The 13,393-nt window shown below is 44.1% G+C and overlaps 1 protein-coding gene and 1 non-coding gene across 2 annotated transcripts in view; both read right to left on the bottom strand.

Moving 5' to 3' along the window:
• SCARB2 (scavenger receptor class B member 2) overlaps window positions 1–13,393 on the bottom strand; it is a 74,686-nt gene that overhangs the window by 46,629 nt on the left and 14,664 nt on the right. Inside the window, exon 2 of the mRNA XM_065913971.1 lies at window positions 4,337–4,494. Within this exon, the coding sequence (XP_065770043.1) occupies window positions 4,337–4,494 (158 nt within the window). The remainder of the gene's footprint in view (window positions 1–4,336; window positions 4,495–13,393) is intronic.
• TRNAC-ACA (transfer RNA cysteine (anticodon ACA)) lies at window positions 9,476–9,548 on the bottom strand. Its single transcript has one exon. It is a non-coding gene; the product is annotated as a tRNA-Cys (tRNA).

Here is a 13,393-nt window from a genome sequence, read left to right as displayed (position 1 = left end):
CTAACATTCAAATGCCTTAGAGTGAAGGAGGAAACAGACAGAACAGGCTCCATCTTGAAAGCAGGTCTCCATCCTGGGCCTGACTGTGGACTTTGAGCTCTAGGCCCAGTATCTATGGAAACAACAGGCCAACAGGAAAACCAGACCCCAAAGGAAGAGCCCCAGGGCTCGTACCTAGACTCTCCGTTGCCTAAAAGAATACCCTAATTATCCGCACAACCGAATAAAATCATACATTCTATTATGCTTATTGGGGTATGACCACAGGCCTATTGATAATTGTCCACTGTTAACTACCCAGGCTTAAGACATATGAATCACTTTGATTGTATCTTTCTTCTTCCTTTGTTCAGACTAGTTTCAGGGAATTTGGGGAGGTGGGTTTGGGTACATACACTTAGGGTATATAAGGTTTTCACAAAAACTGGTTAAGGTCCTTGGCTAAGAGGAGACTCTGCCTTGGGCCCACTGGTGTAATAAAGTTCACTCCACTATCTGCATTGTCCTTCAGAGTGAGTTTGTTTCCCAGAAAGCACGGCTACAACAAGAGGAACCCCAAAACATCTTCAAAAGAGGTATTAAACTAGTTAGGTCTATCTGATATGTTAAATTACAGAGGAAACATTGTCAATTAAGCGGCTATATTGCATGGGTAAATGTCATTAACATAGTCTAGAAAATCAATGGAATTCTTAAAAATCTAGTATGTCTGGTATAATGCTTTCAGTTATGATTCTACTTATTTCTTAAAATGTTGTATTGTCACAGAAATAACCAAAGTTGTCAACTGCACTGTAATCAAATCTTTAACCATGTTAATTTAAGTCTTTTGTCATTTATAGACAACCACTGTTGTACTCTGATGCTTTTACAAAAATTAAAATCTTCAAGAAGATTTCCTAAAATGAACCACAGGATGCCAGGAAAGTCCCACTGTGTGCTTCTTTATTGACACTTTAAACAAGATGTAGCATCAGGTCTAACAAGTACTATAATTTTGAAGTATTCATGAATATGAATGATATTTTGAGCAATAGCTATCATGAGACATAACAGTATCTGTGTTTCCTTAGTGGTGAAGCCATGGTAATGTAACACTGCTGGGATTTGTTGCCTACATTCACACTCAAAGGAAATGCTACATTTTAGTGAGTGGTTAATGAAAACGGGGTTATTCTTTGGTGGCTCAGTTGGTAAAGAATCTGCCTGCAGTGCAGGAGACTTGGGTTCAATTCCTGAGTCGGGAAGATCCCCTGGAGAAGGAAATTGCCACTCCAGTATTCTTGCCTAGGAAATCCCATGGACACAGCAGCTTGCCGGGCTACAGCCCATGGGGTCGCAAGAGCTGGATATGACCTAACAACTAAACCACTACCAATGAAAATGAACGGAAATATCTCTCCCCAAGTCACACACCACCTTGAGTGCTATGCACTAACCTCTGGGGATCTCTGAATCATGGGCTAAGGACTCCTGTGAGATGTTCCCAGGCTTCCCTCCAGAGTCAGTTTAGGTCCCTCTAAGATGGGAACATTAGGGAGTATGGTGACAGTTGGATAGTATTTCACTTCTAGGATTTATTTACCCCCATGACCACATCTACGACAGCACATGAAGGCAGCAGACACCATGGCCCATAAGGTGTCTTCATGAAGTATTGGATTTCCTTGGGTTATGATTAGAGCCTATGTCTTTTTTTCAGACGAGGATAACGATCATGGGAACAGGCCCAGAAGACCCAGAGGGAAGACTGTTGGGGTTTTCCTTTAGTTCTCAGGTGAGTTTATTCTTGCAGGGAGTCAGTCAACCTCCCCACTCAAAGGAATTTAGTTAAACATAGCAAAAGACAAATACTGTATAATTCCACTTATATGAGGTATCTACAATGGTCAAATTCATTGAAACAAAGCAGAATGGGGTTCCTAGGGGCTGAGGGGAGAGGAGGAAGGGGTGTGATATAATGGCTATAACAGCTTCAGATCTGCAAGAGGAAAAAGTTCTGCAGGTCTGTTTTTACAACAATATGAATATATTTAAAACTATCGAATTGCACTTCAAAATGGTAAAGACGGTATATTTCTATTTTTTTTAATCACCATTAAAAAATTGTTAAAACAGCAAAACAAAACAGGATACTCAAAAATCTTAATTCTGGCTCAACTTCGGTCCCCTGACTGTACACCCTGAAATGCAGGCCTGACTCAACCTAGTCCATGGCGTTTCTTGAGGCATTAAATGTACAAAAATGCTTTTTAAAATGAGGACCCAAGTATTGTCTTTTTTTTTTTTTTTTTTTTTTCAAATTCTACTGTACAATGATAATACAGGCTTTCCCTTGTGGCTCAGCTGGTAAAGAATCTGCCTGCAATGCAGAAGACCTGGGTTCGATCCCTGGGTTGGGAAGATCCCCTGGAGAAGGGAAAGGCTACCCACTCCAGTATTCTGGCCTGGAGAATTCCATGGACTATACAGAGTACGCAAAGAGTTGGACACGACTGAGCGACTTACACCTCACTTCACTTCATAATGATAAAGCTCCTCTTTACAATTCTGGGCATTGATTTGCACAGACTAAGACAATCCACTGAGACTAATAATAACATGAACACTTAACTAGCACTAATTCCATGCCAGACACTAGTCTAAGTACTTTATAAATACTGACCCATTGACTCGATCTTCATAACAATGTCATGGTGGAAGTCCTATATTTATCCCCACTTTATAGATAAGGAAACAGAAGCACAGAGAACTGGTAAGTGGCCGAGGTGAGATTGACAACAGGCCATTCGACTCCAGAGTCAGACCCTTTGCACCTGCGGCAGGGACAGGGAACTTTTATCTCTGAATTCCAACACAGAGACAGTCCTGACTCACAATGATTGAATCAGTCAGCAACCATTTATTGAGCAATCGGTTACGACGGAATCTTTAGGCATTCTGACCACACAGCAGTTCTGAAGAAAGATCTATCTGCTTCCTCTAATATTATTTTTTTTTTAACTTGGTAAAGAGAAACTTTGTTGGAAAGATGTTTGCAAAGGTTGTGGGGGAAGTTACTGTCTTGGAGGTGCGGGAAATACTTCAACAGTGGGGAAAATACTCTGACCATAAGATCCCCAAGCACCTCCCTCTACTAATCTTTCTAAAAAATGATTAAAGAAATTCTAACTCCCCAATGCTTGGAATCAGTGGTCACTGCCAACGACTCTAACCCACCCTGCCACCTGGTTATCTGTTGTACTCAGGAGGGGAGGAGAAAGAAATAAATAAGAAGAGATAGAAAAACAAGGTCCTACTATATAACACAGGGAATTATATTCAATATCACATGATAAACCACAATGGAAAGGAATATAAAAAAGAATGTACACATATACATTCAGTATAACTGAATTGCTTTGCCGTACAGCAGAAATTAGTACATGGTAAATCAACTATCATCTCATCTGTGCATGCTCAGTCATGTCTGACTCTTTCACAACCCCATGGACTGTAACCCACCAGACTCCTCTGTCCATGGAATTTTCCAGACAAGAATACTGGAGTGGGTTGCCATTTCCTTCTCCAGGGGATCTTCCCTACCCAGGGATCAAACCTGGGTCTCCTGCATTGGCAGGTGGATTCTTTACCACTGAGCCACCAGGGAAGCTATAAATCAACTATAATTCAATTAAAAAAGAAAAAGAAGAGACAGAAAGGCCTGTCTTCAGACTAACAATGAATTCTAGGAGCTGGCGTAAGACTAGGTATGTGGGGAGAAAACAAGGGAAAGACCCTAAAGGTCACTATAGAAAATCACGTGCCCGTATGCTTAGCCGCTTCAGTCGTGTCCAGCTCTTTGTCACCCCATGGACAGTAACCTGCCAGGCTCCTCTGTCCATGGGATTCTCCTGGCAAGAATACTGGAGTGGACTGCCATGTCCTCCTCCAGGGGATCTTCCCGAGCCGGGGATCGAACTCATGTCCGCCCGCACCTCCTGAATTGCAGGCAGATTCTTTACCCACTGAGCCACCTGGGAAGCCCACAGAAAATCACAGGGCCACCTTAAAAGGGTAGGGAGAGGAAGCAGCTATTCATGGCTTAGTAACCATATTCTCCAGCTCAGGAAGAAGCAGGTGCACTTCTAGACACAATAGGCTGGGACTGGCCCACCCACCAAGCCATTCATTCACAGCTGTGTGCCCATCACGAGCAGCACTTCAGACAGATGCAGTCAGAACCTGTGCTTCCCATGCAGCTCACCGAGGATGTCCGTGGGAAGAGACGGGGGCTCAGGCCACGGGGGGAGGGGGGGCGCTCTGTCTTCTGGCAGGGCAGGGGCTGAGGACTCACCTGTAGGTGTATGGCCCCACTTCTTCCAACCGAGGGGTCTCCCCATTGAGGATCTCCTCTGGATTGGTGACATTGAAGAAATAGAACTGGGTGTACACGGGCAGAGGGGGCTTCTTCCAGGAGTCAAAGGTCTCGGAACCGTTCCTTAACACGATATTCTAGGGGAGGACAAAAGAGATTTATACAGCATAAGGCTTTGAACACAGAGGCAGAGAGAGGGACCCCTCCTTTGGCCTCCCAGCTCACTTATTTTTTGCACAGGCTGCAGTCCCTTGAGAGCAGGGCCAGGCCTTGTGCCCGTATGGAGCCCACAGCGCTTATAAACCATAACAGGTGTTCAGTAAATATGTGTGGTGAAGAAAAGGTGCAAGCTAGAGCCACAGCTCACGGGTGGAGACATGGTGTCAGCAAAACCACGCCCACAGGCTGAGTGCCAAAAGGCCTTATTTGCTTTGTTACCAAGAGTCTAGTGGTTGGACAGCTTCCATGCAAGTCAGACCACTCTGAGAAGCCACCTGCATTCCCAGCTCGCTGGTGTGAGGGAACAGGGGCTGGGGGCCAGAAAGCTGCCCTTCCATTTGAGGTAGACCCACACCCACGCCTGGGGCTTCCCTGGCAGCGCAGAATTTAAAAGAATCTGCCTGTAATGCAGGAGACCCAGGCTTGATCCCCTGGGTCAGGAAGATCCCCTGGAGAAGGAAATGACAACCCACTCCAGTATTCTTGCCTGAAAAATTTCATGCGCAGAGTAGCCCGGCGGGTTATGGTCCACGCGGTCACAAAGACTTGGACATGACTGACTAACACAACCACCCCCACCACTTCCACTAGGGACTTTAGATGCATTTTCTCATCCACTCCCCAGCAGACCCCTCACATAGATTTGCCTATCCCTGATTTAAAGATGAGAAAGCTAAGCTGCACTGAGGTCTACTGCTTAGGCTATCCTTTGTCTACAATCCTTCCTTTGTTTCCCACCCTTATTATGTCTTATAGTTTAAACTGTGTGTGTCCCCCCACTCCACAAATTTGTATATTGAAGTCCTAACCCCTAGTACCTCAGAATGTGACTGTATTTGGAGACGGGGTCTTTTGCTTTTTTAAATATTTAGCTATTTATTTGGCTGTGTCGGGTCACTGTTGTGTTGCCCAGACCTCTCTCTAGTTGTGGCACCCAGGCGCTGGAGTGTGGGGGCTCGGTTGCCCCAGATCATATGGGATCTTAGTTCCCCAACCGGGGACTGAACCCACATCCCCTGCACTGGATGGTGGGTTCTTAACCTCTGGACCAGCAGAGAGCCCCTGGATACAGGGTCTTTAAAGAGAAATGAAAGGTTAAAGAACTCATTAGGGTGGGCTGTGATCCAGTATAAAGGATGTCCTTATAAGAAGAAGAGATTAGGATATAAGCACGCACAAAATAAGGATCATGTGAAGACACAGGAACAAGACAGCCACATAGACGCCAAGGAGAGAGGCCGCAGAAGAAATCAACCTAGCTGACACCTTGATCTTAAGACTTCTAGTATCCAAGACTGTGAGACAATACATTTCTGTTGCTTAAGTCACCCAGTCTGTGGTAATTGTTATGACACCCCTCACAAACAAATAGAGCACGGTCCCAAACTAATACACTTTGGCTCCTCTACACAAGGAGCAACCTGGCCACCCCGCAGACTCCAGGCATGGCCAAGTGACTTGACTTGATTAACTGAATGTGGGGGGAATGGGAATGCCCCAGCTTCGACCTGAGGCCTTAAAGGCATGGCAAGTTTCCACCAGCCGCCCTCTGCTACCTGTCCCAGGAAGTTGGTGACCCTTCAGCCAAGGCCCTAAAATGGTCATGTGTAGACCAGCCATGGTGCCAGGAGTCCAGCCTAAGTCAGCTGACATAGCTCAGCTCAAATTGCAGCCAACCTGGCCATAATGAGTAGGAAGTACATGTTACTTCCTAACATGTATACGCTGCTGAGTTTGGGGGTTTGCTTGTTATCCAGCATTACAAGAGAAGCCTGATTAATACTGCACCCAAGTTAGTACACATAAACCTAATATCTAGTAGTTAACTTGCTATTAAAGAAAAACTGCATTTTTTAAAAAGATTTAACTAATTAAGTTTAATATCCAGCTAAGACAAGAGATGGTTGAATGGCATCACCAAACCAACGGACATGAGTTTTAGCCAGCTCTGGGAGATAGTGAAGAACAGGGAAGCCTACTGTGCTGCAGACCATGGGATCTCAAAGAGTCGGACACAGCTTAGCAAGTGAACAACAGAGATAAGGCATAGTTAAAGTTGAGAAGGAAGTACTGTTAAACTGAAGTGAATGAAATAACTACTGCTCGATTGGACTCAATCTGGGTATTGTCCTGGTAGTTTTTTGAAAAACTGCTTTTTTAAAGTTAAGATAATTGAGGGGACATATGTATACCTATGGTTGATTCATGTTGATGTTTGGCAGAAACCAACACAATTCTGTACAGCAATTATCCTTCAATTAAAAATAAATTAATTTTTAAAAAAGTTAAGATCACTGAGGTGCTTAAGAAAGATAAGATCAGAGACTGAGAATAAATAAACCAGAATGCAAACAGTGACTAACTCTGCATGTTGGGATCTGAAAGTGAAAATTGCTCAGTCATGTCTGACTTTGAGACCCCATGGACTATACAAGTCCATGGAATTCTTCAGGCCAGAATACTGGAGTGGGTACCCATTCCCTTCTCCAGGGTATCTTCGAACCCAGCGCCACCCCCACCCCCCCATTGCAGGCAGATTCTTTACCAGCTGAGCCACAAGGGAAGCCCAAGAGTACTGGAGTGGGTAGCCTAACCCTTCTCCAGGGGATCGTCCCAACCCAGGAATCGAACCAGGGTCTCCTGCATTGCAGGCAGATTCTTTACCAACTGAACTATCAGGGAACTAAGAGCTGTTATTTTGATCTGATAGCTGTTGGGATCTGGATCACTATTATTTTCTCCTTGATAAGATTATGTATTTTCCAAATTTTTATAATGAATTAAAAAAAAAAAACTTAACATTGAGAAAAAAAAATGGGGGGCTGGTGTGCCACACAGCATGTGGGATCTTACTTCCCCAACCAGGGATTGAACCTGCGCCCACGGCAGTGGAAGTGTGGAGTCCCAACCACTGGACAGCTAGGGAATTCCTCACACTGAGAAAAATTTAAAAAAGAAGAGAGGAAAAGGAGATCTATGGATAGAGAGAGTGTAAGTCCACTAATGAAACGGCAACTAGATTGCAAAAGCAGCAGCTAATGACATCACCTGAAACCCCTCTAGCGGTGAGGATCTGAATCGTGATAAACAGAGGCATTGGCTTCAAAACAGGATGGAAACCACGCCCTGTGACAAAGCATACCACAGGATGCCAAGCTTTTAGTAGTCCAGGCCTCCAATTTAACAGAAGCGGAGTTGTAAGGGAACTTAATGATATGACTCCAGTATTCAGTGGGAAATATCTCAAGACTCTCTGCAGGGGAAAACAAAGAGGTGCTGAAATAAAATGCATGCAGAAAACCCAAGCTTGTCAGAGCAAACACAGTCGTCTGGAAGGCTGGAAATCAATTCCTATCCATGCGTTGGCCATGTCATAGGACTGGGGGCTCCTTGTGGTTTGGCACAAGCCAGAACATCTAATCATCAGATTTTTACGCAAACAGCACATTAGTGAGATATTCTTGGCCTTTACTATCGGTACTGATTTACCAATTTGAGGTCAGATTGGTGAGATGGAAAAATTTAAAGAGAAACCACAAACCCCCTTTCCTTCCAAGCTTGGGATCCAGCTCAGTCTCACTTGTTGGGGAAACACCCCCCTTCCCTCCCCCCTACCCCTGCCACACACACATTAATTTCTCCCCACCCCAGCCATAGAGCAGCCTAGTTGATCATTTTAGGCTGTTTTTTTTTTTTTTTTAAGAGCTTTGTGGTGTTTTATCTTATCTTCTAAACAGGAGTCTTAGTTATCTGAGAGGAGCAAGGGAGAGAGTCAGGGCCAGAAAGAGAGACAGAGGGAGAAGACAGCAGCTGACAAAGGCTGACCACATGGAACCCAGAGGCCATGGAAGGACAAGGAAGGGTCTGTGTCTCTTCGTGGCAGAGTCGGGCTCTATACGGTAACTCTATGTGGTAGAGTTTTTCTGGTATAAAGTGCACACACAGCCCCTAGAAACAGCTCAGTTAACACTGAACGAAACCTACCTAAAACTAATATGTTAACTATGAGAAGTGTGACACGGACATAATAATTGTCTCCTAGAGGATTTTGAATCGGAGGCCTGGACTACTAAAAACTTTGGCATCCTGTGCTGTGTCTCCCATAGATACCTGTGAAGTTATCTGCTTCCATTCAAATAAAAACCTCTTTTTCCTACCCGGAAATTTCCAGAAAAATGCAGGGCAATAATTTCTCCTCCTCTGTGAAGTCCTTGAGAATCCCCCTTACCTGGAGGGGTCATCCATTTTTTGAATCTCATAACACATTATATAGGAACTTCTTAGGGAAAAAAGTGCTCAGGATGGAAAATATCTTCTAAAAAACTGAGGTTAATCAGAAGCAACACGACGCAGGTGATATTAGCAGCCAAAAACAAGAAGTGCAGCTACTCAATATTGGAACATATTAGGTTATCTGCTGGTGTTCACCTACAGAAAAAGAGTAGGGTTTTGTTTTTTCTTTAATCCTCCCCACTCCTCCAGGATAATGCAGGTTTTGGAGAAATATTGGTTCAGTCAACAAAACAGAGTAGAAGACAACTATATTTTCCATCAGCTTTGCTTATAAAATGCTGGGAGAGAAGACCATGATGTGGAGCAACCAGAGAAGAGAAGAGAGGCATGAACGGTCACAGCCAAAGCCACAGTCAAGGTCCTATGACCAGCAGCTTGACAGCTACAAGTCCAAGGAGCCCTTAAAGGGTACTCAGAGGAAGCGGGTGTCCCCTGCCATTTCAGCCACATTCAGACAAGAAAGAAAAGAAAGAAAGAAAGTGAAGTCGCTCAGTCGTGTCTGACTCTTTGTGACCCCATGGTTTGTAGCCTTCCAGGCTTCTCCGTCCATGGGATTTTCCAGGCATGTGTACTGAAGTGGGTTGCCATTTCCTTCTCCAGGGAATCTTCCCGACCCAGGGATCGAACCCGGGTCTCCTGCATTGTAGGCAGACGCTTTTACCATCTGAGCCACCAGGGAAGATATGAGAAGCCACCACATTCAGATACGAGAAAGCAATTCAGATACAGATACATTAGACTCAGGAACACACAGATCTAGTACCTGTTAGTTTCTGGATCTTATTGGTAATCCAGCGCCTTAATCTGTGCTTCCCTGGTGGCTCAGACGGTACAGCGTCTACCTGCACTGTGGGAGACCCAGGTTCGATCCCTAGGTCGGGAAGATCCCCTGGAGAAGGAAATGGCAACCCGCTCCAATACTCTTGCCTGAAAAATTCCATGGACGGAGGAGGCTACAGTCCATGGGGTCGCAAAGAGTCGGACGCAACTGAGCAACTTCACTTTCACTTTTTTCAGCACCCTAAAGAGCTAGGGGGCTTCCCAGGTGGCACTAGCGGTAAAGAACCTGCCTGCCAAGGCAGGAGATGTAAGAGACACGGGTTCAATTCCTGGGTCAGGAAGATCCTCTGGAGGAGGGCATGGCAACCCACTCCAATATTCTTGCCTGGAGAATCCCATCGACAGAGGAGCCTGGCAGGCTACAGTCCATAGACTCGAAAAGAGCCGGACATGACTGAAGTGACTCAGCACACACAAAGATCTAAACGCAGCCAGTTCCTTTTGTGGGTGGGGAAAAAAAAAATCTGTGTCCCTCCATGATCTCTTTTCAGAACAATTATTTAAAGCTATGCTATAACCATGGTTTTCTTGCCAAGTATAGAACTATGCATGCAATGCATCCAAATACTGTATGTGTATGTGCCAGGCATTGGAGGTGGGGGATCCCTAGCAACACAGGTGTGGTTTCTGTGTTCCAGGAGTTTACCTTCAATTTGGGTGACGGGGATATACACATGCAAGATAATTAACAATGTAAAGTAGCAGGTAATAAATGGCCAATGATCACACCAGGCAGTGGTCTCTGCAGTGTTCAGACAATGAATTCTATAAACTGAGACGGAGAAGGGTAGGGCTTAATGTGAGCCAGGAAGAAGGAATAAAAACTTGGCAAGCAGAGAAGGTCATGGGGGTGGATCCCTTCTGGACAGCTGGCATTGATTCCTCTATCCTGTTTGGCTGACAGAGTGAGCTCTTCCTCTGTGCTCGATCGATGTCCATCTGTCCTGGAGCCCTCCGTTTAATCAGAAAGAGTGGATATGGAGAATAAGACAGTAAAAGATCCAGAGGAGTGATGGTATTAGGTATGACTGGGCGTGGGTTTTATAGGGAGTGGGGAGAGTCATTTAGAGAGGTATATTGAGGTCACAGAAGTCTAGATTTTATCTGATGTATAAGGAAGGAATATGGAAGGTTTCTGAGCTGCAGAATACTATCAAGAGTCAAGGGTTGTGTTATCACTTTATCTCATCCAATCTTCTTAATGGTAGTGCTGGAGAAGATTCTTGAGGGTCCCTTGGACAGCAAGGAGATCAAACCAGTCAATCCTGAAGGAAATCAACCCTGAATATTCATTAGAAGGACTGATGTTGAAGCTGAAGCTCCAATACTTTGGCCACCTGCTGTGAAGACCCAACTCATTGGAAAAGACTCTGATGCTGGGAAAGATTGAAGGCAGGAGGAGAAGGGGGTGACAGAGGAGGAGATGGTTGGATGGCATGATCAACTCAATGGGTCGAGTTTAAGCAAACTCAGGGAGACAGTGAGGGACAGGGAAGCCTGGTGTGTTGAAGTCCATGGGGTCACAAAGAGTAGCTGGACGCGACTTAGTGACTGAACAACAACAATCCTCTTAGTAGTCTTCAAAAGGAAAATCAGCTTCCCCGTTTTACATCCCAGGAGACCAAAGCTCAAAGAGGTTAGGTGAATGCCTGACATCTACTGTACTAGTAGAGGGTGCAGCCTGACTCCCAGGCCAGGACTCACTGCAAACCTGTGCTCCTGGCAACGCTGAATTTTACCAGAGCCTTGTACCCCTGAAAAACAGCAATGGTTCTAGAATCCTTGCTTCTGTGTTCCGGGAAATAGCTGACTTCAAAGAAACACCCTTCCCCGTATGACTTAGAATCACAGATGTCTCTCTTGTTTACCTAAGATAAGACCAGATGCTGACCCTCCAGATTCCCATTTTTTGCCTCACAATCAGTTAGCTGGACAGCCTGACCCCACTGATCGATGTTAGCCAAATGCCTGCACGGTGATTACAGTTAATAACGCTGTGTTGTACTGAAACTCCAATACTTTGGCCACCTGATGCAAAGAACTGACTCATTGGAAAAGACCCTGATGCTGGGAAGGATTGAAGGCAGGAGGAGAAGGGGATGACAGAGGATGAGATGGTTGGATGGCATCACCGACTTGATGGGCATGAATTTGAACAAGCTTCAGGAGTTGGTGATGGACAGGGAAGCCTGGCGTGCTGCAGTCCATGGGGTTACAAAGGGTTGGACATGACCGAGCAACTGAACTAACTGAACTAACACTGGAAGGAGGGCTTGGCTAAGATTGTTATAAGGACTAAATGAGGCTTAAGCAGAGTGCTTATCTCAAGTCACACTCGAAATACTCAATAAATGCTGACTGTGAAGTTGATTATCACCATCTTCAGATTGGGGACGAGAGGGTTCCAGGATTTTGTCTGCAGAAAGAAAGGGATCATGTCACTTCCATGAGTTTCCTCAAATACAGACAACCCAACAAATGTTAAACAAGAGAGAAAAGAAAGAAAAAAAATTTTTAGCTACAATCTTCATAAAATATCCTACATAAGATTCAGTTAAGGTTGAAATAACAAGGAATTAGCATAAAATTGGAAATAACTAAAATGTTGAACAGGACAAGAACGACTTAGTAAATTATAATAATTCAGAGACCAGAGTAGAAAGCAATCATCAAGATTATAAAAACTACTGCACAGAAATAAGAAACATGCTCATGATGTATGTTAACTGGTAAAAGCAGACAATGCAAAATATGTGTAAGTGTGGACAAAACCAGCAGATAAAATGTAAACATGAAAACATTAGGGGGGTGATGTATAGATAATGTTACAATTTCAATCTTTTAGCTATCCTCAAAATCAATAAGCCTTCACTAGATGTCTAATAGCATTCATCTCTATAGCACAGGGTTAGGCGGGGTGTTCCATTCTCTCTGTGATGTTTCTCTGCACTGTTTGGATTTTTTTTTTTAAACAACAAAAATAAACTACTTCCATAAGCAGAAAAAATAACTGTTCCCTTATACATATTTTTTAAAGTGAAAAATCTAAGGAACTCAGTTCTATAAAATATACTAATTAGACCTCCAAGAGAAGGCAGAAGTGGATACAGAGGACTAATTTCATCTAGCTTTGCCTCTGTGCTTGCAAAACAAAGGCGAGGCTGATGCCTCATCAGCTGTGGTCAGCTCTCCCTCACCAGGGCCAAGGGCCTCCTTCCCCCACTCTGGGCTCTGCAGTACTGCTTCTCCTACTATTGTCAGGATAGTTGATGTAACACTCTGTATTCCTGGCCAGCTTTCTCTGCAAGCATCACAGTGTGTGGATGCTCACTCACTCCAGAGTGAGAAAGGACTTGCTGCAGCAACATGAACAAATGTAGAGATTATCACACTAAGCGAATTAAGTCAGAGAAAGATAAACATTATATGATTTCACTTATACATGGAATATAAAAAGTAATACAAATGAACTTATTTATAAAACAGATGCATACTCACAGAAATAGAAATTTATGGTTAGCAAAGAGAGGGGCATGACTGGAGACGGATAAACTGGAAGTATAGGATTAACAGATGTCCACTTGTCTATATAAAATACATAGACAAGGAGGACTGTTTAGCACAGGAACTATATTCAATATTTTGTAATAAGCTATAATGGAAAGGAACTGAAAAAATATGTGT

This window comes from Muntiacus reevesi, chromosome 22 (assembly GCF_963930625.1).
Source record: "Muntiacus reevesi chromosome 22, mMunRee1.1, whole genome shotgun sequence".
In the NCBI taxonomy this organism is placed as follows: domain Eukaryota; kingdom Metazoa; phylum Chordata; class Mammalia; order Artiodactyla; family Cervidae; genus Muntiacus; species Muntiacus reevesi.
The sequence above is the reverse complement of the archived record's forward strand: the minus strand, read 5'-3'. Positions and strand labels throughout refer to the sequence as shown.